Raw genomic sequence first — 26,135 nt, 5'->3', positions numbered from 1 at the left:
ACAAAAGCATGTATGTTGAAAATGAAACTCGGGAACCACACTGCTAAGGACAATGTGGGAAAAAAAGGTGCTGTTTCCACTGCGTCCCTCCTCCCACAACCAAAACATCTTAATTTGCTAGAGACTGAAGCATATAAATTTTTACTTTTAAAAGGAACTTAAAAGAGTTGGACTGACTTCCCTGGTGGCTTAGACAGTAAAGAATCTGCTTGCAATGTGGGAGACCTGGGTTTGATCCCTGGGTTGGGAAGACCCCCTGGAGAAGGGAATGGCAACCCACTTCATTATTCTTGTCTGAAGAATTCCATGTATAGAGGAGCCTGATGGGCTATAGTCCATTGAAGTCACAAAGATTTGGGCACAATGGAGCGACTAACACACACACACACACACACACACACACACTCCATGTATAGAGGAGCCTGATGGGCTATAGTCCATTGAAGTCACAAAGATTTGGGCACAATGGAGCGACTAACACACACACACACACACACACACACACACACACACACACACACACACACACACACACACAGGTGGGCAGGTGTATCAAGCTAGAGCAGAGAGCGTCTTTCTACAGTGATGCAGTAACAGTAACCTATTCAAACAGCCATAATCGAGAACTGTGAGAGGGGACCATTATTCATTTCTTCCCACATTAATTTAACTCTTTGATATACTGCCATTTTGGACAAAAGCCCAAATTCCTGAAACCTCCACGATACAAATCTTTTTCTCTTATTCTTTTCATACTTGGATGCTCTAAATTCAAAAGCCTGTACCCATACAGATTGTATAGCTATTTAAATCTGTGACTTTTCTTTGAAATATTCTTTCAATGGTTCCTTCGAGTGGGTTTCAGGCCAAGCTTTCTTACTTTATTCTTTCATTTATATTATTACAGGGATTGAGGGGGGGAAAAAGTATTCTAGATAACACAAAAAGGAAAAATTCCCTCAGAAACAATCACATTCATTTTGGACTTTTAGTATAAACAAAGTCCTTTCATTAATTTTTACTTATGCAAATGCATTATGTTTTGCATAAAGAATTGGCAGTCTTCAAATACAGAAGAAAACTTTTCTCACATTTCAAGAGAGATTATAAAACAGGTACAGAAATACAAAGGATCATGAAAGACTAGTATAAGCAACTATATACCAATAAAATAGACAACCTAGAGTAAGTGGACAAATTCTTAGCAAATTTCCTGAAACTGAACAGGAAAAAATAAAAAATATGAACACATCAACCATAAGTACTGAAATTGAAACTGTGATGGAAAAACTCCCAGAAAATAAAAGTCCAGGACTAGATGGCTTCACAGGCAGATTCTTTCAAACATTTAGTGAAGACTTAACACCCATCCTATTCTGAAAAATTGCAAAGGAAGGAACACTCCCAGACTTATGCTGTGAGGCCACCATCACTCTGATACCAAAACCAAACACAGATACCACAAAAAAGAAAATTATAGGCCAATATTACCAATGAACATGGACACAAAAATCAACAAGATAACTAGCAAAATGAATCCAACAATATATTAAAAGGGTAACACACCATGAAAAACTGGGATTTATTCCAGGGATGCAAGGAGTTTTCAATATTCACAAATCAGAATGATACACCACATTAACAGACTGAAGAATAAAAACAAATGATCATCTCAACAGGATACAGGAGCAGAAAAAGCTCCTGACAAAATTCAACACCCATTTATGTTAAAACCTCTCCAGAAAGTGGGCATAGAGGAAAACTATCTCAACATAATAAAGACAAAATATGACAAACCCACAGCTAACATCATACTCAAACATGAAAAACTGAAAGCATTTCCTCTAAGTTCAGGAACAAGACATGGATGTCCACTCTCACCACTTTTATTCAACGTAGTTTTGGCAGTCAGAGAAGAAAAAGAAATAAAAGGAATCCAAATTGGAAAAAAGAAGTAAAACTGTCACTGTTTGCAGATGACATGATACTACACACAGAATATCTTAGAAATGCTACCAGAAAACTACTGGAGCTCATACATGAATTTGGTAGAGTTGTTGGATACAAAGTTAACACACAGAAATCTCTTGCATTCCTATACACCAACAACAATAGATCAGGAAGAGAAATTAAGGAAACAATCCCGATTTACCATTGCATCAAAAAGAATAAAACACCCGGGAATAAACCTACCTACAGAGGCAAAAGACCTGTACTCCAGAACCTATAAGATGCTGATCAAAGAAATGGAAGATGACACAGACAGATAGAAAGCTATACCGTATTCTTACACTGGAAGAATAAATATTGTCAAAATGACTATACTGCCCAAGGTGGTCTACAGATTCAATGCCTATCAAATTACCAAAGGCAGTTTTTTGCAGCTCTAGAATAATAAAATCTTAAAATTTGTATGGAAACACAAGACCCCGAGGAGCCAAAGTAATCTTAAGAAAGAAAACCAGGGCTGGAGGAATCAGGCTCCCTGACTTCAGCCTATACTACCAAGCTACGGACAGTATGGTCGAGTACAAAGACAGACTTATAGATCAATGGAACAGAACAGAAAGCCCAGAATTAAACCCCTGCACCTTTGGTCAATTAATCGTGACAAAGAAGTCAAGAACATACAGCGGAGAAAAGACAATCTTCAACAAGTGGTGCTGGGAGAACAGCCAGCCACATGTAAAAGAATAAAACCAGAACACTAGCAGCATACACAAAAAAAGTCTCAAAATGGATTAAAGACCTAAATGTAAGACCAGATTCTACAAAACCCTTAGAAAAAACATAGGCAGAATACGCTTTGACATAAATCACAGCAAGATCTTCTATTCATAGCCTACAGAAATGAAAATAAAAACAAAAATAAACAAATGGGACCTAATTAAACTTAAAAGCTTTTGCACAGCAAAGGAAACCATAAACAAAACAAAAAGACAACCCAAAGAATGGGAGAAACTATTTGCAAATGGTGCAACCAACAAATGATTAATCTCTAAAATATACAAACAGCTCATGTAGTTCAATATCAAAAACACAAACCCAATCAAAAAATAGGCACAAGATCTAAACAGATGTTTCTCCAAAGACAACACAGAGATAGCCAAAACAAAACAAAAACCCATGAAAAGATGTTCAGTTCAGTTCAGTCGCTCAGTTGTGTCCGATTCTTTGCGACCTCATGAATCACAGCACGCCAGGCCTCCCTGTCCATCACCAACTCCCAGAGTTCATTCAAACTCACGTCCATGGAGTCGGTGATGCCATCCAGGCATCTCATCCTCTGTCGTCCCCTTCTCCTCCTGTCCCCAATCCCTCCCAGCATCAGTCTTTTCCAATGAGTCAACTCTTCGCATGAGGTGGCCAAAGTACTGGAGTTTCAGCTTTAGCATCATTCCTTCCAAAGAACACCCAGGACTGATCTCCTTTAGAATGGACTGGTTGGATCTCCTTGCAGTCCAAGGGACTCTCAAGAGTCTTCTCCAACACCACAGTTCAAAAGCATCAATTCTTCAGTGTTCAGCTTTCTTCACAGCTTTCTCTCACATCCATACATGACTACTGGAAAAACAATAGCCTTGACTAGGCAGACCTTTTCACTAATTATTAGAGAAATGCAAATCAAAACTACAATGAAGTATCACTTCACACTGGTCAGAATGGCCAGCATGAAAAAATCTACGAACAATAAATGCTGGAGAGGGTGTGGAGAAAAAGGAACTCTCTTACACTCTTGGTAGGAATGTAAATTGGTACAACCACTATGGAGAACCGCTTTGAGGTTCCTTAAAAAAACAAACAGAAATACCATGTGATCCAGCAATCCTATTCCTAGGCATATATCTGGAGAAAACCATAATTCAAAAAGAATGCATATACCCCAGTGTTCACTGCAGCACTCCTTACAATAGCCTAGACATGGAAGCAACCTAAGTGTCCAACTGACAAATAAATGGATAAAGAAGATATGGTACATATATACAATGGAATATCACTCAGCCATAAAAAAGATTAAAATAATGCCACTTGCAGCAATATGGATGGACCTAGAGATTAACATTCTAAGTGAAGTAAGCCAAAGACAAATATAATATCACTTATATGTGGAATCTAAAAAATTATAGAAATAAACTTATTTACAAAACAGAAGCAGATGTACAGACTTCAAAAACAAACTTATGGTTATCAAAGGGGGAAAAGGTGGAGGGCAGAGGATAAACTAGAAGGTTGGGATTAACATATATATAAACTATATATAAAATAGACAATCAACAAGGACTTGTTGTATAGCACGAGGAACTCCACTTAATATTCCATAATAACCTCATGAAAAAAGAATCTGAAAAAGAATAGATATACGTATAACTGAAACACTGCTGTATACCTGAAATGAACACAACATTGTAAATCAACTATACTCCAATATAAAATAAAAATTAAAACAAATAGGGTTTAGTTCAGTGAATAATAAAGCAATATTATATCGTATTTGCATAATTCAAAGAGAAATCTGAAAATTACCTATTTCCTTTAAATCGTAAATATTTCAAGGTGACTTTTTTGACTTGAGCAATGTGGCCTAGCTATAGTTTGAACCAGGTATCTGACATGTGCCAAATTCTCACTTCATTTTGCAATATGTGGATTATACTTCTGATGTTTAACGCTAAAACCAACAGAAACCATGAAACTTTACCTGTGATTCAAGTAAATACAATCAGCCAACACCTTTCAAGACAACGTTGCCTAATTTGCTATCAGCTTTCTCCTCTCAGGTAGCCATTTGTGAAAACTGAGATGCCAAAGGCAGAGGCATTTCAGAAAGACAAAATTGTATATGCCTGGAACTGATTTACCTGTTATTAGTAATTCTAGAAAGCCTGGGTCTTGAAAGCATGTATCAGGTAGGGCATATATAGGACATTCTTAAATCTATATGCTCAATTTTGAATTCAAGAGTGTAACTTAATGACTTCTAAAGAGTTGGGATAATTGCTGGAAGGATGGGAGAAGAAAGGGGTCCAGTAATTGAACCAAGACATTAACCACAGAAGCAACAGAAGAGCCTACTGCATCCATTTCCTTCTATGTGTTTACTCCCCTCTTCCCATGCTTAATGAAACCAGAAGCCCCAAAGACATCACAGTACTCCTTAAAACGCCTAGAAGGCATTTCCCAGTAATCATTGAATTTTAACAACGTAATACCCAGTAGCAGGAGGGTGAAGGGTGGAAAGTAGGCGAGGCACCAGAGCAAAGAAGAAAACATATCTTCTCTACTGAATGTCAACATATTTTACAATTGTCACGGATGGCTTTTCCTGAAGTTCCTTTGTGGAAATGAAGAATTCATTGGTAAAAACCGCCTACTTGTGAGGGAGTAGACTAAACAATCTTTAATAGCGAATTCCCTGGGATATCAGCTCATTCAAGATCCCCTGGAACCACAAGCATGTAGTGGATGGATGCTTATCACACGAGAGGGATCAGCTATTGCTGGCCTGGGGCACGTGACCTTGGCAGCAAAGTGAAAACCATTTAATTAGAGGACAACTTGACTTGATCTTCAAGCCAGAAAGAGGGTCACTGATCCCTCCTTTTTCTTAACTCCTTGTTTCCTAACAGGTACTTGCTAGGGTTTCAGGAAAAGCCATTTCACTTGTTTCTCTGTTATCATCAAAGGGAGACAGACACAGGGAGACAGACGGACATTCCCCCAGGTACCTGCAGAAGGATCTTGTTGCCGTCATGGTCCTCTGTCTGCCAGCGCCCCTCACTGATGGGGCTGCAAGGGTTGGGCAAGAGCGGCACCAGCTCGCCGATGTCCCTGACCCGGAACTCCAGCACGGAGGAGTCGGTGGGGACCGGGGTCTGGTCACAGGGCAGTCTCTTGAGGGAAAACTGGATGTCCATGTCCAGATTGGAGAAAATGGGGAAGATGCAGAAGTCCGCTTTCTTCTGGCTGGGGCTCCGCTTGAGGATCAGCTCGTAGAACTTGAGGATGTCGGCGTAGTTGTCATGGCGACAGTAGATGGTGAAGCGCACTATCTCCTTGCCGTAGTGCACCGGCCGGATGGCCCAGAGCGGCGTCCCCGGGGCCAGCGTGAAGAAGTCCTGGCTGCAGGGCAGGTAGGGCAGGAACTTGCCAGGCACGCGCTCCGTGTGGTGGTGGCGCCAGGGCGGCCGCTGCAGCGTGCGGTGCAGCTGCAGGATCGGCTCCTCGCCGTATTCCTCCTGCAAGAAGAGCACCACCGCCAGCGCCGGCTGTGCCGCCTTGGGGACCCTCCTCCGCCGGCGGCACGCCCGCCTTTCCGAGACCCTGAACAGCGGGAGGTCGGGGTGGATCCACGCCAAGACCTTGTCGATGGCCTCCTGCAGGGGGCGGGATTCCCCTGGGTCCGCGATGATGTGGATGCTGACCAGGAAAGGGTCCTGCGCCTCCTCGGTGGAGTACTCACCTAGCGACACACACAAAGAAACCCCAGAGAACACATGGTGACTACTTCAAGAAGGTGGCCCGCGGTGACATGCAAGGTCTTGGCAGAAACAGAAGCTCCATTTGAACTGACTCCTTGATCTTATGAAATCCTGAACCCAAGTTCATGTGCAAATAGGAGTGTTGGGGCACCCAGCTGCCTGCCAATGCAGGAGACATAGGAGACTGGGGTTTCATCCCTGGGTCGGGAAGATCCCTGGAGGAGGGAATGGCAACCCACTCCAGTACTCTTGCCTGGAGACTGCCATGGACAGAGGAGCCTGGTGGGCTACAGTCCACACGTGGCCAAGAGTTGGACACACGACTGAAGGGACATAGCTGGGCATACACAACAGCAGCCCCAAACTCAAGAACTATTACCCTGGTTCCCAAGCTGCATGGTATTAGGACGACCTTGGTGTGGTACTGCAGCAGGTTGAACGTATCTTCCATTGAACGACACAGTTAAGTCTCCATGCATTTGGAAAGGATACCAGGGCCCTTAGGGAAGAGCTGTACATTAAGCATTAGGTGTACAACATTTCCTTCCCAGGTGGTGCTAAAATACAGAACCTGCCTGCCAATGCAGGAGACATAAGAGACATGGGTTCGATCCCTGGGTTGGGAAGATCCATTTATACCATTTAGAATTTCCTAGGGTTACTGTAGTGCCTTCCCCCACAAATGTTCCCTATAAGCACTCCTTTGGTTTGCTTATTTCGTTGGCTTATTCATCACTTTGCTCATTCATTTAACATTTAGGGAACCCTTTCTTCACCAGGTACTTCCTCTAATGGACACATCAAGGCCTGGCTGGTGAGGCATCCTGCTGGACTGTCATGCTGGTGGGGTGGCCAGGAGGTGATCGTCTTGCTGCTGGAGACACAGGGAAGAACAATCCAGGGGGAGGAGGTGAACCCCATGTTCTGTCAGAGCTTCCTAGGCCTGTGGTTTGGGGTGGGCTGAGGCATAGTTGGACCATCACTGCCCGTGTCATGCTGCCTTTTGGACCCCTCCTTGGGCCACATCCACCCAGAAGCCCGCACATCCCGAGTGGGTCAGTTCCCCTCCCCATGTCCTCTGGCAGAACATCGGATAACAAGTGTGAAGTTGATATTTACCTTGCAACCTTCTCCCATGGGGTGAAAAGTTTGCTGGCCACCCTACTTAAGGAATGTTCAGCATATTTTATCAGATAACCTGATAAAAACCCTATTCTTATTTACAATGGCTGTCTTTTAAGTTGTATGACCATCCAAGGGAAACCAAGGAAAATTTAAGTCTATTGTGACTTGGAGGGCAAGATTCATCTAGCATCTAGATCTGTCTCTACATATATGCCTCGCAGTGTCCACTAGGGTGTTAGGCACAGGGCCATCGTGCTGTCAGTAACGTTTGAGAAGAATGATGTCCTTGTAGGAACCATCATTTCAATCGGTTCACATGATGAAAGGTGATTTTTTGGTAGTTAAACAAGACATTTCAAGTGGGTTGACAGGTACATTTCATCACAGGCACCAATGATAACATGGTCTTAATTTTCCTGGAGCAAAACCTGTCTGAATTTTCATTGGAACCCTGACTCTTAAATCTCTCACTTGGGAACATTTGTGTGTGAGAGCTCAGTCATGTCCAACTCTTTGTGACCCCATGGACTGTAGCCAACCAGGCTCTTCTGTCCATGGGATTCCCCAGGCAAGAATACTGGAATGGGTTGTCATTTCTTCAGGGGATGTTCCCAGCCCAGGGATTGAACCTGCTTCTCCTGCATTGGCAGGTAGATTCTTTACCACTGCACCACTTGGGAAACCCATTTCAGGAACATTTAGCTCAGTATATTGTTGCCTTTTTCTCTTTCACTCATTCATCCACGTGTTTCTTGAGCTATCGCTATGTACCAGGCACTGGGAGACAAGGAAGCTGGCACCATGATTACTACACAGTCCATTACTATAGACTCTGGCATGACTAGTGCCCCCTCAGAGTGTATGACCTGCACAGCCACAGGCAGCAGCCGTAAAGAACCATGAGCCACAAATGAGACCCTCATAACTTAGCTGGGCAACACCAACATAAAAGATTAAAATTCAATCTGACATAAATCTATAGGAGATATGGTACAGGAGCATCTTCGATGCGGGAGGATTCTAAAGTCACAATGACATAAACATTTACTATAGACGATCTACCACTGAAGGTCCCTTGAATTTCCAAGATGGAACTAGAAGGTCCTGACTTGCAACAAGACCACACAGCCAGATAGATATTCCTTTTGTTGACTAGTAAATGAAATAAAGGCTTGCAGCATGGCTGTTATAAGAGTCTTGCATCATTTAAACACTAGACCCCTGCTCAGTAGGCTGTGTCTTTCATCTACAAGAGGCTTCTAGAACCGAAGGATGACTAATGTAACAACAAAGTGAAGTCTCCGTACTCCCACGATCATGGAGTTGAATGGTGGGTGGAATTATTTAAGCTCTCCCTCTCTCTCTGGTTGAACATGTATTCCCAAACTGATACGAGTTAAGTATGAGCATGATGCAATTTCAATTTACTATCATACCACAAAGGAAGGAGCAATTTTTTCTCCACAGGGCCTCTGAGAAGGCTTTCTGGAAGAGGCTCCAGGTGAATTGGGTTTTGATGGGTCAACAACATCTCACAATAACCCCAAATGCGGGAGAGATCACTGCAGGAAGAGGGAAGACTGTTTACGAAGGCACAGATCAGTATGAAAAACAAGCACATTTGGAAGTGGGTGGTGAGTAACTCTGAAACACGGCAACAGATGCAGAAGGAAAAATGGACTGGAGCCAAGTTGTACAGGGCTTCAGCTCAATTTGGGATAAGGGGGCAGTGGAAAGTTTTAATAAAGGGATGTTGGAATCAAGTCAGCGGAGGTTGGCTGCAGGCAAAGTAAGAAGTTAGAAAATGAGTGATGAGTCTAGTAAGAGATAACAAGGATGTGGGAAATTACATTATTGGCCCTGGTTCTTTCTTCTCTCTTGTCACCTTTCTCTCTGCCATGTGGCTTTACACTTCCTTCCACTAAATGGTTAAAGTGCATTCCCCCACCCTTTGACTTTGAATGAGACCACATGGCTAGCTTTGGCCAACGGAAACACACAACAGTAGCGTGTGTTTTGGCTTGCCTTCCTGTGCCTCTGACATTTCCACAAGAAGAACACGCTTGGGCCAGCCCACTGGAGCCAGAAGGGAGGATGAGAGCCATGTGGAGCAGACCCAGCCTAGCTGAGCCTAGTCTCCATCAGCCAGGACCGGACACCCAAAGACATGTGGTAAGAGCCACCCAACTAAGCTTGGTCTGGATCAGCTGACTCAAGCCACTGTTTGGGGATTGTTGTTACACAGCGATACTTACAGCTGCAGGCAGAGTCAGTGGGTATACAGAGGAGACATAGTCTTAGGCTATTCAGGAAGCACAGGGAGTCCAGGGCCTGGGGACGGGGGCAGGAAAAGCAGGAGAGGAGTTGACCTTGACATTTCTGGCATAAGCAACTTGTCTGATATTGATATTTAACTGAGATAGAAAACAGAGGAAGAATGGCAGGTTTGTGGGGAAAGATGAGCTCTCCTTTGGCCAGGCTGGCTTGAGATGCCCCAGTGACTTCCAGGAGGGATGTGTTGTTGGCAGTGGACCTGCGCGTTGCTGAGGTGATGGGCTGAACTCAAGGATGGACCAGTTACCGTTAGGCCGCATTCGCTTTCATGCAGTTACTTCTTAAGTGTGTGACCATATTGAAAGAGTTGGATGCGACTTAGTGATCAAACACCAAGATATTGATTTGAACCGGTGAAAATTCACCTGGATGGCTTTAAAAACAAGCAGAATTCATGGGTGATTCTGGTCCTTTTCTTTGCATGCTCTTTCTGCTCACCTGGCTACTTTCTGTTTCACTGAACATGAGCACCACTATCAACAGAAGTGCAGCTGATGCAAAAGTAGTGAAAACACAGACCAATGACATTTCCCACCGGTCAGGAGCTTCACCGGTGGCAGGAGACACCACAGTCACCAGCGATGCCCATTTCACTTTTCCATGGTGTCCTCATCACCCACCACTGGAGATACATGATTCACTAAACAGTAATGGATGCTCACTATAAATGGAAAAGAAGGGCTTTGAATAATTTGGGAATGAAGACACTCACTTGAGAAGATTATTAATGGTTTCTATGAGGGAAAGAAAGACACATGGGGTAGGAAGAGTGTTTGGGAAAAGAAGTCATCAGAGCATCAGACAGTCCCAATAAGATCCTGACCCCATCACACTCAGGGTGTGCAGGCGGCCACGGGTGTGGGGTGAAGTTGTTGGCTAACACACAAATGACATTTGGCGTGGGCTGGCATCTTCTCAACATTCTATATGTATGAACTCACAGAATCCTCATAAACAACCCCAAAAGGAGGAGGTGCGACTCTCGTCCTCATTTTATTATTATTTTAAAAATTTATTTATTTTAATGGGAGGCTAATTACTTTACAATATTGTGATGGTTTTGCCATACATTGACATGAATCAGCCATGGGTACATGTGTCCCCATCCTGAATCCCCCACCTACCTCCCTCCCCATCCCATCCCTCTGGGTTGTCCCAGAGCACCAGCTTTGAGTGCCCTGCTTTATGCATTGAACTTGCACTGGTCATCTGTTTTACATATGGAAATATACATGTTTCAATGCTATTCTCTCATATCATCCTACCCTCACCTTCTCCCACATAGTCCAAAAGTCTGTTCTTTACATCTGTGTCTTTTTTGCTATCTTGCATATAGGGTCATTGTTACTGTCTTTCTAAATTCTATATATATGTGTTAGTATACTGTATTGGTGTTTCTCTTTCTGACTTACTTCACTCTGTATAATAGGTTCCAGTTTCATCCACCTCATTAGAACTGACTCAAATGCACCCTTTTTGTTAGCTGAGAAATATTCCATTGTGTATATGTACCTAGACTGTGTGGATCACAACAAACTGTAGAAAATTCTTAAAGAGATGGGAATACCAGACCACCTGACCTGCCTCTTGAGATATCTGTATGCAGGTCAGGAAGCAACAGTTAGAACTGGACATGGAACAACAAATTGGTTCCTAATAGGGAAAGGAGTATGTCAAGGCTGTATACTGTCACCCTGCTTATTTAACTTATATGCAGAGTACATCATGTGAAATGCTGGGCTGGAAGAAGCACAAGCTGGAATCAAGATTGCCGGGAGAAATATCAATAACCTCAGAAATGCAGATGACATCACCCTTATGAAGAACTAAAAAGCCTCTTGATGAAAGTGAAAGAGGAGAGTGAAAAAGTTGGCTTAAAGCTCAACATTCAGAAAATGAAGATCATGGCATCTGGTCCCATCATTTCATGGCAAATAGATGGGGAAACAGTGAAAACAGTGACAGATTTTATATTTTTGGGCTCCAAAATCACTGCAGATGGTGACTGCAGCCATGAAATTTAAAGACACTTGCTCCTTGGAAGAAAAGTTATGACCAACATAGACAGCGTATTAAAAAGCAGAGATATTACTTTGCCAACAAAGGTCCATCTAGTCAAGACTATGGTTTTTCCAGTAGTCATGTATGGATGTGAGGGTTGGACTATAAAGAAAGCTGAGTGCTGAAGAATTGATACTTTTGAACTGTGGTGTTGGAGAAGACTCTTGAAGGAGATCCAACCAGTCCATTCTAAAGGAGATCAGTCCTGAGTGTTCACTGGAAGGACTAATGTTGAAGCTGAAACTCCAATACTTTGGCCACCTGATGTGAAGAACTGACTCATTTGAAAAGACCCTGATGCTGGAAAAGATTGAAGGCAGGAGGAGAAGGGGACAACAGAGGATGAGATGGTTGGATGACATCACTGACACGATGGCATTACTATAGACATGAGTTTGAGCAAGCTGAGAGTTGGTGATGGACAGGAAAGCCTGGTGTGCTGCAGTCCATGGGGTTGCAAAGAGTCGGACACAACTGAGCAACTGAACTGATATGTACCACAACTTTCTTATCTGTTCATCTGCTGATGGGCATCTAGGTTGCTTCCATGTCCTAGCTATTGTAAACAGTGCTGCAATGAACATTGGGGTATATGTGTCTCTTTCAATTCTGGTTTCCTTGGTGTGTATGCCCAGCAGTGGGATTGCTGGGTCATATGGCAATTCTATTTCCAGTTTTTTAAGGAATCTCCACACTGTTCTTCACAGTGGCTGTGCTAGTGTGCATTCCCACCAACAGTGTAAGAGGGTTCTCTTTTCTCCACACCCTCTCCAGCATTTATTGTTTGTAGACTTTTTGATAGCAGCCATTGTGACTGGCGTGAGATGGTACATCATTGTGGTTTTGATTTGCATTTCTCTGATAATGAGTGATGCTGACGCCTTTTCATGTGTTTGTTAGCCATCTATATGTCTTCTTTGGAGAAATGTCTGTTTAGTTCTTTGGCCCATTTTTTGATTGGGTCATTTATTTTTCTGGTATTGAGCTGCATGAGCTGCTTGTGTATTTTGGAGATTAATTCCTTGTCAGTTGTTTTGCTATTATTTTCTCCCATTCTGAAGGCTGACTTTTCACGTTGCTTGTAGTTTCCTTTGTTGTGCAACAGCTTTTAAGTTTAATTAGGTCCCATTTGTTTGTTTTCATTTCCATTACTCTGGGAGGTAGGTCATAGAGGATCTTGCTGTGATTTATGTCGGAGTGTTCTGCCTATGTTTTCCTCTAAGAGTTTTATAGTTTCTGGTCTTACATTTAGATCTTTAATCCATTTTGAGATTACTTTTGTGTACGGTGTTAGAAAATTAGATCGTTTCATTCTTTTACAGGTGGTTGACCAGTTTTCCCAGCACCACTTGTTAAAGAGATTGTCTTTTCTCCATTGTATATTCTTGCCTCCTTTGTCAAAGATAAGGTGTCCGTACATGCATGGATATATCTCTGGGCTTTCTATTTTGTTCCACTGATCTATATTTCTGTCTTTGTACTGGTATCATACTGTCTTGATGACTGTAGCTTTGTAGTATAGCCTGAAGTCAGGCAGGTTGATTCCTCCAGTTCCATTGTTCTTTCTCAAGATTGCTTTGGCTATTCAAGGTTTTGTGTGTTTCTACACAAATTGTGAAATTATTTGTTCTAGTTGGGTTAAAAGTACCATTGGTAGGTAGCTTGATAGGGATTGTGTTGGATCTATAGATTGCTTTGGGTAGTATACTCATTTTCACTATATTGATTCTTGCAACCCACAAACACGGTATATTTCTCCATCTATTTGTGTCATCTTTGATTTCTTACATCAGTGTTTTATAGTTTTCTATATATAGGTCTTTTGTTCCTTTAGGTAAATTTATTCCTAAGTATCTTATTCTTTTTGTTGCAATGGTGAATGGGACTGTTTCCTTAATTTCTCTGTTTTCTCATTGTTAGTGTATAGGAATGCAAAGGATTTCTGTGTTTTAATTTTATATCCTGCAACTTTACTATATTCATTGATTAGCTCTAGTAATTTTCTGGTGGTGTCTTTAGGATTTTCTATGTAGAGGATCATGTCATCTGCAAACAGTGAGAGTTTTACTTCTTTTCCCATCTGGATTTCTTTTATTTCTTTTTTGTCCTCTGATTGCTGTGGTTAGGACTTCCAAAACTATGTCAAATAGTAGTGGTGAGAGTGGCATTTTAAAATTTAATATTATTTTAATTTATTTTTAATTGAAGGATAATTGCTTAACTATATTCTGTTGTTGCTGCCATATATCAACATGAATCAGCCATAGGTATACATATGTCCCCTCTCTCTTAAGCCTCCATTCCCACCTCCCAATCCATTCCACCCCTCTAGGTTGTCACAGAGCACTGGTTTGAGCTGAGTCAAATGGCAAATTCCCACTGGCGATCTATTTTACATACACCAGTGTATATGTTCCCATGCTACTCTCTCAATTCATCCCACCCACCCCTTTCCTCACTGGGTCCACAAGTCTGTTCTATATGTCTGCATCTCCATTGCTGCCCTGCAAATAGGTTCGTAAGTAACATCTTTCTAGATTCTATTTATATGTGTTAATATATATTTGCCTTTTTTCCTTCTGATCTACTTCACTCTGTATATGGGCTCTAGGTCCATCTACCTCATTAGAACCGACGCAAATGCATTCCTTTTTATAGCTGAGTAATATTCCATTGTGTATATGTAACCACAACTTCTTTATCCAGTCATCTGTTAATGGGCATCTAGGTGGTTTCCATGTCCTGTGTGTGTGTGCGCACATGTGCACTCAGTTGTGTCTGACTCTTTGCAACCCCATGGACTATAGCCCACCAGGCTCCTCTGTCCATGGAATTTTGCAGGCAAGAATACTGGAGTGGGTTGCTGTTCCCTTCTCCAGGGGATCTTCCCAACTCAGGATTGACTGTGTCTCCTGCATCTCCTGTATTGGCAGGTGGATTCTTTACCACTGTGCCACCTGGGAAGTCCTTCCATAACCTAGCTATTATAAATAGTGCTGCAATGAACACTGGGGTAGGTGTGTCTTTTTCAATTATGATTTCCTCAGGGTATATGCTCAGTAGTGGGACTGCTGGGTCATATGGTAGTTTTATTCCATTTTTTTTTTTTTTTTTACGGAATCTCCATACTGTTTTCCATAGTGGTTATTATCAATTTGAATTCCCACCAACAGTCCTAGAGCAGGAAGCTGAGGCACAAAGAGGTGGAGGAACCTGCCAAGGGCACAGAGGCAGGGAGTGAGCAGGCAGGCACTTGGCTGTGGCATCTGAGGTCTGTGGGTGCTGTCCCCTCCGAGGTTTTGCAAAAGGACTCGCTTCCCAGCTGAAGGGGCAGCTGTCACTCTCCAGCCCTTTCTGGCCGCGCTGCCGCCACTTCCCTCTCCTGCTCTCCTGCCTGCTCCTCGGCCCCAGTCCTAGCTTTATTTTGTGGCCACACATTTACATCTCTTCCTTCTGGCCCTGGGTCTCTGAGGGAGAATGCCCCAGAAACCACCTCCCTGAGGGCATATCCCCCAGTCTCTACATCTGAGTACTGTCTTCAAGGGGAACTGGATCAAGCCAGCACTGCAGGTGGGCGTGACAGGCACAGAAAAGCAGAAGAGCAACACTGGGAAAGCAGCCGGTATGAGAGGGGGAAGGTAACTTCTGAGTCTCCAAGACAGAGTTGTCAGGGTGCCCAGCGTTGGGCCACCTCTACCAGCAGCACAAAGGTTTCCTGGGGAGCAGTAACAAAGGCCAGGCTGAAGCCTGCATGCCTGAGTGACTGTTTACAGCTCTGCAAAAAGGGCAAGATGCCCAGCCTCAGAGCAGGGAACAGGGCTGAAAGGCATTCCACCAAGCCCGGCTCGCCCGGGCGGTGCAGGATGTAACCCCAATCAACCAAGCAACGAGGATGGAGACCGTGAAACATAGAGACATCAGCAGCCAGTATCCTGTCCCCAAGAAGAGTCAGGGGAATGAGTGCTGATTTTAGGACACTCTGGCTGTTGCCAGCCTGTGCCCACTGCATGTGACCCTTAAATAAACAGGCTCCAAGGGGGACAGAACACAGCTCCAAACCACCATCGGGCACTGGGGTTACACACGCCCCAGAGAGAACCTGCCTCCATGGAGCTAGATAGAAAACCAAGTATTGGAGGGGCAGGAGAGAAAATGTGAATAATTAATTGCCATGAAAGGCCTCTCCGCCTCCCTGGAGGAGCAGGGACGACATCACTGTGGGATATGCCTTTATCATATCTATTACACGGCCTCTCAAAGGCCCTCAGAGAGCACCTGTTCAGAGAGGGAAGGACACAGACCCAAGAGGCCAATCCCCCCACCAGGGCTGGAGAGAGATCGGAGCTGTTCACCAAGCTTTCCAACTGGCTTGTGCTTCCCAAGAGGATGAGGAAGATTCCTTCCCGTGTGATTATATACCATTAGATTTTCCTTGGAGAATGTATAACACTGTAAGCAATTGTAAGTAAAGCACTGCACCAGGTCAGGCCTTTTATGAGGCAGAAAGAGTATTATTAACTTGAGGATTTGTTCCCTTTACCCCAGTATTTCACTCTCTTGTATACTCCCCTGTTTTTGTCTTGTTAAGTGTAACAGAAAATAACTTACACGATAACAATCATGTATTGTGTTCTTATTGTTTGTCAGACACTATCTTAAAAGCCTCAAATCTCTCATTTAAGCTTTACTTGGGTTTGATCCCTGGGTCAGAAAGATTCCTTGGAGAAGGAACCTGCTCCAGTTTTCTTGCCTGGGAAATCCCACGGACAGAGGAGCCTGGCGGGCTATAGTCCATGGGGTTGCAAGAGTGGGACACAACTTAGCAATTAAACCAACCAACCAATTTTTAAAGCACCACCATGATAAAGGTAAGGCAGGAGGTAGAGGCTCCCCAACACCCACCTCCCAGCTATGGGGTAAAGCAATTGGAGATTCATTCCCTGTGGATCAAAACTCAAAGACAGGGGCAGGATCTTTAAGGGAGGAGGCTGGGCCCTGCCCAGACCACATGTTTCTTTTCTCGAAGTCAGGAGACCTTCCTGACCACACATGAGCAGAAAAGGCTCCCTGGAAGCCAAAGGGAAGTGATGCCAAGGGATGTTCTCCACCCATACGCCTCTTCAGTAAAATCCATCTTGGCTAAGAGATGTGTGTGCACACATGGGAGGATCCTGAGATATACAGATATGAACTGTGAACCAGGCAAATAAAAATGACCAGCCAAAGGAAACCCAGAGGAAATACCCCATAAAAGTAATTCAGACTGCCACGAGTTCAGCGACTCTCTCTCCCTGAGTCTGCCTGTGTGTCTATTCGCATGTACTGTATTCTTTTCCCTCTTAATACTTTACTAGCTTCACTACTTTCTGTCTTTGTGGGAGTTTGTTCCTGCAAAGCCAGGGCCAGGGCCAGGGCCCTTGTCACTGACCACTGGTCTAGTGGCTAGGATGAGGTGCCGTCACCACTGCGAACTGGCCTCAATCTCTAGCTGGGAACCCAAGCCCCAAGATCAAAGGTATATCATTTCTCTCCATCTTGCAGATGAAATGTTAACTGACTTGCCAAAGGCCATTAGGCTGAGGAAGAACTGGGTCTCTATGTTCCTCAACATGTGCTTTTTCTTGCCCCTTTTAGTTTTCAAAAAAATTTTTTTTGAGGGGTTGCATACCATATGGCTTGTGGGATCTTAGTTCCCCATCCAGGGATCAAATCCACAGCCCCTGCCATGGAAGAGTGGAGTGTTAACTGGACTGCTAGGGAAATCACCTTGCCGCTTTTATTTTTAAATAAATTTACTTATTTTCCCACACTACACAGCTTGTGGGACCTTGCCTCCCTGACCAGGGATCGAACCTGTGCCCCCTGCAGTAGAAGCACAGAGTCCTAACCACTGGACTGCCAGGGAAGTCCTGCTTTTTCTTGCCTCTTGAGCCCACCAACCTTATGATCATCCTGCCCTGAACCTCAGCCTGCCTGGCTAGGCTCCATCAGGAAACGTGGTTGGGTAATTTTGCTGTGAATGGACTGACCAGTGTGTCTGGGCAGCTTCTGGCAATCTCTGACCCGTGTGGGTGTCCTGAGTCTGGTGGAGGCACAGGGAGGGGACCGAGTCCTCCTGCTGGTTGACAGATGACCCGATGCTGGGCCTCCCACTGGGTTATCTCAATGCTGCCTGTGCCAGGACCCCTCACTGCCACTCTGCATCCCAAGGCTTCACGCCAGCCTTGCCTGCACTGTCCCCCGCTGTTTGGTGTCCACCAGCCTGGCCTTCCTTGCAGAACTGACAAACTGCTGTCTCCTCAAGACACTGACTTCCTAATAGCAGGTACGTCAAATTGAAGGTCCAGATCATCTGTTCCAAAGGGAATGAATGCCTGGCCAAGTCTCAGGACATGACAAGGTCAGACACCCCTTTCTAGAATTTCTGGGCAATGATTAATGTCTCTTGTCACTTTATCCACCATTTATCATTGACAGTCTGCAATTCTGTGACAATGACTTGGGCTTCCCTGGTGGCTCAGCAGTAAAGAATCCGCCTGCGATGCATAAGCCACAGGAGACGTGGGTTCGATCCCTGGGTTGGGAAGATCCCCTGGAGGAAGGCATGGCAACCTTCTCCAGTATTGTTGCCTGGAGCATCCCCATGGACAGAGGAGCCTGGTGGGCTACAGTTCATAGTGTCACAATCAGTCAGATATGACTAAAGTGACTGAGCAAGCATGCACGCATGGCACTGACTTATTTAATCAAGGAATGTTTATCGAGCACCTACTATCTGCCAGAAGTGTCGGATACAGTGGTGAATAAAAGTCTCTGCCTTCATAGAACTTATCATCTAGTTAGTGGGGGAGATAGACAATAAACAAATAAATAAGATGAAGTCAGGTCCTAAATGCAATAGACACTTCACTGTACAAACTCATGTTCAAAGTGGGTACCGCAGGTGTTTCCAAGGCAACAGCCATAACCACTACCATCACCTAAATAAACTGCCCTGGACCATTCCAGGGCCTTAAGACCCACAGGGCCCCCAAACAGCTCAGGAGGCCAACAGAGTCTGAACAAGGCCCCCTCCAGCTGCTGCAGGCTGCTTGCTTCAGGGAACCTGGCTCCAGAGTTTAGCTAGAGTCCCTCCAACCTCAAATGCAGGAGATTGAATAAACTTATTTACATTTCTAAAGCCCCATTCTGAGGTACCCAACAGTTCAGGGGCTTGGATACCTAATCTACTGACCAGACACACATGACCAAGTGGCAGAAAACTCACAGAAAAACGGTGGATCAGGTATGAAGGATCCACACACCCAGGACATAGACTGACGTGTGAAGTAAGATTAGGTCAGAAAGCAGGAGGGAAAGAGACCCTAGAATGACAAGGAACACAAAACCCGCTGCATTAAAGTGCCACAGGGGGCCAACCTCTCACCATTAAGCTGCCTGGTCTTTCCTGAATGCCAGAAATAAAAGCTGCCAGGTCTTTCCTGAATGCCAGAAATAAAAGCTGCCAGAAAGGGGCTTCCAAATTCCTTCCTGGGAGAATCTATTCATCCGAAATGTAATGAATAACCTGCCTTCAGCTCTTTTTTTTTCTTTTACAGTTTTTCTTAAAGCCAGTTCTTCGAACCTCTGAACTAATTAAAAATTGAGGCAAACCCCTTTGTCTCTGACAACACTTAAAGCCCCAGACATACTCAATTCTTAGTACTTTTATGATTTTGACAAGGCCTTTGGTTGGCCTGAAATTTTGAGCTGTGAAGGGAACAAGACTGGTCCCAGTGCCAGCTCCAAAATACAGTCAAAACGAGACACAGGGTTGGCAATAGTGGCAATCTGGTGGCAGTGAGGTACATATTGAATATTTAACATAGGGGATCCAAAATGCTTCTCCTCAGCCTGAATTCACAGAGCATGCGTGCACGCTAAGTCGTTTCAGTGGTGTCCGACTCTCTGAGATCCTATGGACTATAGCCCAGCAGCCTCCTCTGTCCATGATACTCTCTAGGCAAGAATACTGGAGTGGTATGCTATGTCCTCGTCCAAGGGATCTCCCAGACCCCGGGATCAAACCTACATCTCTTAAGTCTCCCGCATTGGCAGGCAGATTCTTTACCACTAGCACCACCGACTTTCCTATAATTGAAGAATGGAATACAGGCTAGAACACCTAGTCTATCGACCAGACACACATGACCTAGTGGTAAAAAACCCATGGAAAATGGTGCATCAGGTATGTAGGGTGCACACGCCCAGGGCATAGACCAACGGGTGAAGTCGGAAAGCAGGAGGATGGCACAGTGGTAAAGAATCCACCTACTAACGCAGGAGACTCGAGTTCGATCCCTGGATTGGGAAGATCCCTTGGAGAAGGAAATGGCAACCCACTCCAGTATTCTTGCCCAGAAAATTCAATGGACAGAGGAACCTGACTACTGTCCATAGGGTCACAAAGAGTCAAACATGACTCAGCATGTACGCATATAGGCTGAAGAAAAAAAAAAACAAACCTGTTTTCCTTTGACAGAGGAAAACACTAGGGCATCTTTCTGATACTTGGGCTTTTGTAAGAGGTACGGCTTTGCTGTTACTGTATTTGACCACTCTCTCAATTTTCATCATCTGTTGCAGAAACAATGTCAGGAATCTGAACATGTGATTCATATTCTTAAGCTCATTCTAAAACTATTAAGAAAGTAATAATAGAGAAAGCAAGGCAGATGCTTTAGACACACTGCATGTTTTTTCATGCATGCACAGTGGAAATGTGATGTCCACTTGACTTTAAAGGTATTTCTAAGCTTTGCTGTGAGACACACATGATGTCTCACACACCAGATGGGGAGAAGAGGGGGAATCAAAGGCCAGACACCAACCAGCCAGGAAGGACCAAGTCACTTTAAATTTCGACACTGCTTGACAGCAATTCTGGAAGAGGGCCGGGAAGTTGATATGTGATTAGTCTGAGAAGCTTTAATTCAGCTAAAAACACTTAAGCATATCTGGCATCGTTATCCAAGTCCTGAGGACTTAATGATTTTGTAAGTTTATGAGAAGGTAAGACAGGTCTGACGCACACTAACACCCAATGCTTAGCAATGTACTCAGGGGGCTTCCCTGGTGGTCCAGGGACTAAGACTCTGCACTCCCAATGCAGGGGGCCTGGGTTCAATCCCTAGTCAGGGAACTAAATTCCACATCACCCAACGAAGACCCAGTGCAGCCAGATATATATTAAAAAACAAAACAAAACAAAGGCGTGCTCAAGCAACTCCATCAATAAAAAATTTTTAAAAATGTGCTAGACCATTTATGTATAAAAATTATACTGTTCAGAACAACTGCAGAGTCTCTAGTATTCTACACACAATCACTCTACTCAGTAACTGCCATTTTTTCCTAAAACACGTTATATCTTGTCATTTCCATCAGTGGCACGGTTCCCCTGAATAAAATTCAGGACCTCAATAAAATTCTGAAGATTTGGAGGTGAGGCAGCAGGGCTTGCCAACAACACGACTGGAGGGTTAATCTTGTTTTAAGAAGTAAGGTGTATCCGTCAAAGCCAAACAGACAAAAGAGGAAGATGTTAACCAAACCTATCCCCAGGATTTGTTCACCAAGACTGCTCAGCCTTACAATGCAGCTAGCAGGAGGAACCCTCACAATTACAGTAATTAAGATTTATTTTTAAAAGGGATTTGTCTGGCAGGATGTTGAGAAATGAGACGGGCCATGATTAGTCATTACAAGTCTACGAAAAAAAAAAATACTACCAACAGGCATATAAAAGACATAGTGGATGGTCTTAGGAAAATCAGTGATTAAATTTGGTTTTGCTCGTGATCAAACTAGCAATACGGGAAATGGAACCTGTGGACTCTTTTATGTTTTTTGCCCTAAAATTCAGTGAAACATTCAAAAGCTTTGCCAACTTGAATAGGATATTGATATACCCCCGGTCCTTGTTTCCAAGTTTCCATAGAAAAATTTGTATGTTATAGCCCATTGGAAGAACAAGGTTCCTGGGGGCAACTCAAAAATTAAAGATGGGGGAGGGACATCCATGGTGGTCCAGTGGTTAAGACTCCACGTTCCCAATGCACAGGGGGCGGGTTAGCCTATGAACCTACAGGCCATGCGGAATGGCCAAAAAAAAAGATGGGGGAGGCATTTCAGTCTGCCTGCCCCCCCACCCGCCACATGTTTCAGATGACATCAGACAATTCGCCCAAGTGGACCAGTTAGTCAATGGCAGGTGGAGAAAGAGAAGAAACGCGTCCCAACTCCCAGTCTGTGGCTCTGCCCAGTTCTGAAGTTCCCTCTCCTACTGATGGGCCAAGGACTGCAAAGCAGGCAGAGACAGAGTCCCTTCCCGAACTCACAAGCTAATTAAGGAAGCAAGACGCTCACACGTGAGCAACATAAGAAAAACACAAAATGGGAGGTGGTAGGTTCAGGATGCTCTAGAGGATGAATTTCAGAGACAATAACCGAAGTTTCCCTCTTCCCTATTTTCTTATTGCCTGCATCCCCCCACCTGCAGAGTCCAGGCTGTTCCTTGCTTCAGGGAGCATGGGGTCTGACGGATTCATTCATCACGCTTCTGAATTTAGGCTGTTTTCCTATCACAGCAGAAGAAACAGCCTGGAAGCGCAAAGCTCTCTACTGTGAGGATTCGGGGGTTGGAGACAGAAGACGCTTTCTGAGCCAAAAAGGGCTAAAAACCTAGAGCAGGGGTTTCACCTTGTGAATTGGAAGTCAAGAAGAATGTGTGGTGCTCTGGGGGTGGCTTTTCCCGCTCAGATGATGTCGTGTTTGGGCTCCTGGTGGGAGGGAGAAGACCAGAAGGGACGGGACCAAAGCCTGGATGCCAGAAGGTTTCTCAGGATGGATCACGTACTGAACTCCCAGGCTGAGCCCTGCGGGGGTGGGGCCCCCAGTGCAGACCTGTGCCTTCCCTTGCCAGGGGGTGAGGGCAGAGGCTCAGGAATGAAGTTCAGCTCTATTGCAGAGATATACGGCAGTTCCACTTTTATACCTGAGCGGGTGACTGTGAAAAATTCCTACTCACTGTATCAGGAGGTTCATAGAGAGTGCTTAATAGACAGCAGAAAGTGTTATGATCCAACTGACAGGGATCCCCTCTAAACATGCCAACCTATAGAAAGACCTCCAGTTTCTAAGTCTAGGTTATCTATGACCCACACACTTTAGCCTCACTATGTTCAAGCCTGAGGCAGTGGAATATTAAAAATGGAATCACAGAGGAAGCCCATTGTCCCAGCAACAGACAAAAGAAAGACTTCTCACAATTATTCTTGTTATACAGAAGGAAAGAGAAGTCCTTCAAGCATTGGTTGCACAGCTCAGCTTCATTCCCTTTTGATATCAATAATAATGTCAGATGTCAGAATGAGATAAAAAAGGCGGAGAGCAGGTAAAATGTTTCTTCTCTTCCATAACCAGTGTATTGTACAAAATTTGAAAGTTTAACAAATGTGGGGGGGCTTCTCTGGTGGCTCAAACGGTAAAGAATCTGCCTATAATGCAGGAGTTCCAGGTACGATCCCTGGGTCAAGCAGATGCCCTGGAGAAGGGAATGGCAACCTGCTCCAGTATTCTTGCCTGGAAAATCCCATGGCAGAGGAGCCTGGTGGGCTAGTCCACAGAGTTACAAAGAGTTGGACATACCTGAGCAACTAATGCTTTCACAACAAATCTGGAGGAAGAGAAGGTTTACAAAGAAGAAAGAAAGGACTAATGGGATCCTCTTTGCTTTCTTGGTCAATTCTGATTATAACCTTTAGTGGCTATGACCTGGCTTTTTACATACCAGTCCTTGAATATTCCCAACCTGTTATCCCCTCAAAGGTTAATGGCAACAATTTTGATGTTGAATAAAGATAGAAATTGGCTACTGGAGGGAAATTGCTTTTCATGAAGCCTGTGCAGCGTACTCATGGTGTTTGGGTATTGTTAATAACGCCTGAGGTTGGAGCAGGTGTATAATCAATACCATACATTTAATGAGAACCACAGAACAGACTCCAGCTTGTGGGCCTCCAAAAGCTGGGTCTCCCTGTTTACAATCTACTCTTTAGAGCAGTTTTGCCCATTCTTATTGTGTACATCTGTGTGTAGTGTGTGTGAGTAGCCATCTATACAGTTTTTTTGCATAAAATCTCAATTTTTATTAGACCCCGGCACTCAAACCCATGCCCACAGGACAGTGAAATAGTTCTTTTGGAGAATAACCCGGCAAGAGAGATCAGAAGCTTTAAAAAGTAAATATTTGACAATTTCACTTGTAGGAATTTATCCTAAGGAAATAATGAAGGATATGCATAAACTTGTGGTATAAAAATATTCCTGCCAATGCTGATTATAATAGTGAAAAAAGAGAAGAGGACCAACAATAGGGTACCAGTGAAAGTGAAAGAGGAGAGTGAAAAGGTTGGCTTAAAGCTCAACATTCAGAAAACGAAGATCATGGCATCTGGTCCCATCACTTCATGGGAAATAGATGGGGAAACAGTGGAAACAGTGTCAGATGTTTTTTTCCTGGGCTCCAAAATCACTACAGATGGTGACTGCAGCCATGAAATTAAAAGACGCTTACTCCTTGGAAGAGAAGTTATGACCAACCTAGATAGCATATTCAAAAGCAGAGACATTACTTTGCCAACAAAGGTCCGTCTAGTCAAGGCTCTGGTTTTTCCTGTGGTCATGTATGGATGTGAGAGTTGGACTGTAAAGAAGGCTGAGCGCCGAAGAATTGATGCTTTTGAACTGTGGTGTTGGAGAAGACTCTTGAGAGTCCCTTGGACTGCAAGGAGATCCAACCAGTCCATTCTGAAGGAGATCAGCCCTGGGTGCTCTTTGGAAGGAGTGATGCTAAAGCTGAAATTCCAGTACTTTGGCCACCTCATGGGAAGAGTTGATTCACTGGAAAAGACCCTGATGCTGGGAGGGATTGTGGGCAGGAGGAAAAGAGGATGACAGAGGATGAGATGGCTAGATGGCATCACGGACTCGATGGACATGAGTCTGGGTGAACTCCGGGAGTTGGTGATGGACAGGGAGGCCTGGCGTGCTGCGATTCATGGGGTCGCAAAGAGTCAGACATGACTGAGCAACTGAACTGAACTGAATGAAGTTTGGTGCAGAAAGAAATACAATGGAATACTGTACAGTTAAACTATTACAGAAGTAAGTTTGGTATATAAAGAAAGTTCACAATATGCTTAGTGAGAAAATCAGACTATAAAACTCTCCAATACTACTTTTGGTAATAATATACATATATATAGGAATATAGATGCCCAGAAAAAATCTGTAAAGGCAGACACCAAATTATGACTTGTTTCTGAATGGTAGCATTCTGAGTTTTCTTCTTTCGGTGAGAAAAGCACCTGGCATGCTAGGGGAATGTGTATTGGCAGCTATCCACTTTTGTTCCCTCCCTTGGGATGGGGGTGGGATCCTGACAACCATGGTAGACCAGATGTCCCTGAAGTGTCACTTCAGTCCTTCAGGGAAAATCTGATCATGAGAATCCTGCCTCTGTTTTTCTTTCATATCCTGGCTAGAAATTGACACCCTTTATGTAGTTGAAATCACACAATTAAAACTTATCTTTGAAGCCAGAGGACTACACAACAATTTTTTGGAAACGGATGTCCGTGTAACAGACCACCAGAGGAGTTGTCCATATGGGATACTGAACTCAGACTCTGATTTCCTGATGAGTATCTTTGGTTATTGCTTTTCTCTTATCAACTGTCAAACAGTAATACTGTCTAGTTTTTCAGGTTCCCACTCAGAGGACTCTGAATATATAGATTCCACACCATCAATTAACTAACGTTCAAAGTGCACTCACAATTTCAGCTCCAACAGGTTCATTCATCTCAGGTTTCATTTGCTAATTCCATGATCATATAGATAAAGCTGCTAATTCCTTCTCAAAAGAACCCCAAACAAATACCTCTAGCCAGCCTGATAAAGAACAGGTCCTATGTTTTACAGTTAACTACTCTTAGAACTTCCCTTGGTGGTCCAGTAGTTAAGAATCTGCCTGCCAATGCAGGGGACATGGGTTTGATCCCTAGTCTGGAAAGATCCCATGTGCTGCAGGGC

At 43.9% G+C, this 26,135-nt stretch overlaps 1 protein-coding gene and 1 non-coding gene across 2 annotated transcripts in view; both read right to left on the bottom strand.

Annotated features, from left to right (window-relative positions):
- The window catches only part of FAM124A (family with sequence similarity 124 member A), a 118,271-nt gene that overhangs the window by 71,608 nt on the left and 20,528 nt on the right, over positions 1 to 26,135 (bottom strand). Inside the window, exon 3 of the mRNA XM_070800126.1 lies at positions 5,727 to 6,460. Within this exon, the coding sequence (XP_070656227.1) occupies positions 5,727 to 6,460 (734 nt within the window). The remainder of the gene's footprint in view (positions 1 to 5,726; positions 6,461 to 26,135) is intronic.
- TRNAR-UCU (transfer RNA arginine (anticodon UCU)) lies at positions 17,832 to 17,904 on the bottom strand. The gene has a single exon. It is a non-coding gene; the product is annotated as a tRNA-Arg (tRNA).

This window comes from Bos indicus, chromosome 12, assembly GCF_029378745.1.
Source record: "Bos indicus isolate NIAB-ARS_2022 breed Sahiwal x Tharparkar chromosome 12, NIAB-ARS_B.indTharparkar_mat_pri_1.0, whole genome shotgun sequence".
Lineage (NCBI taxonomy): Eukaryota > Metazoa > Chordata > Mammalia > Artiodactyla > Bovidae > Bos > Bos indicus.
The sequence above is the reverse complement of the archived record's forward strand: the minus strand, read 5'-3'. Positions and strand labels throughout refer to the sequence as shown.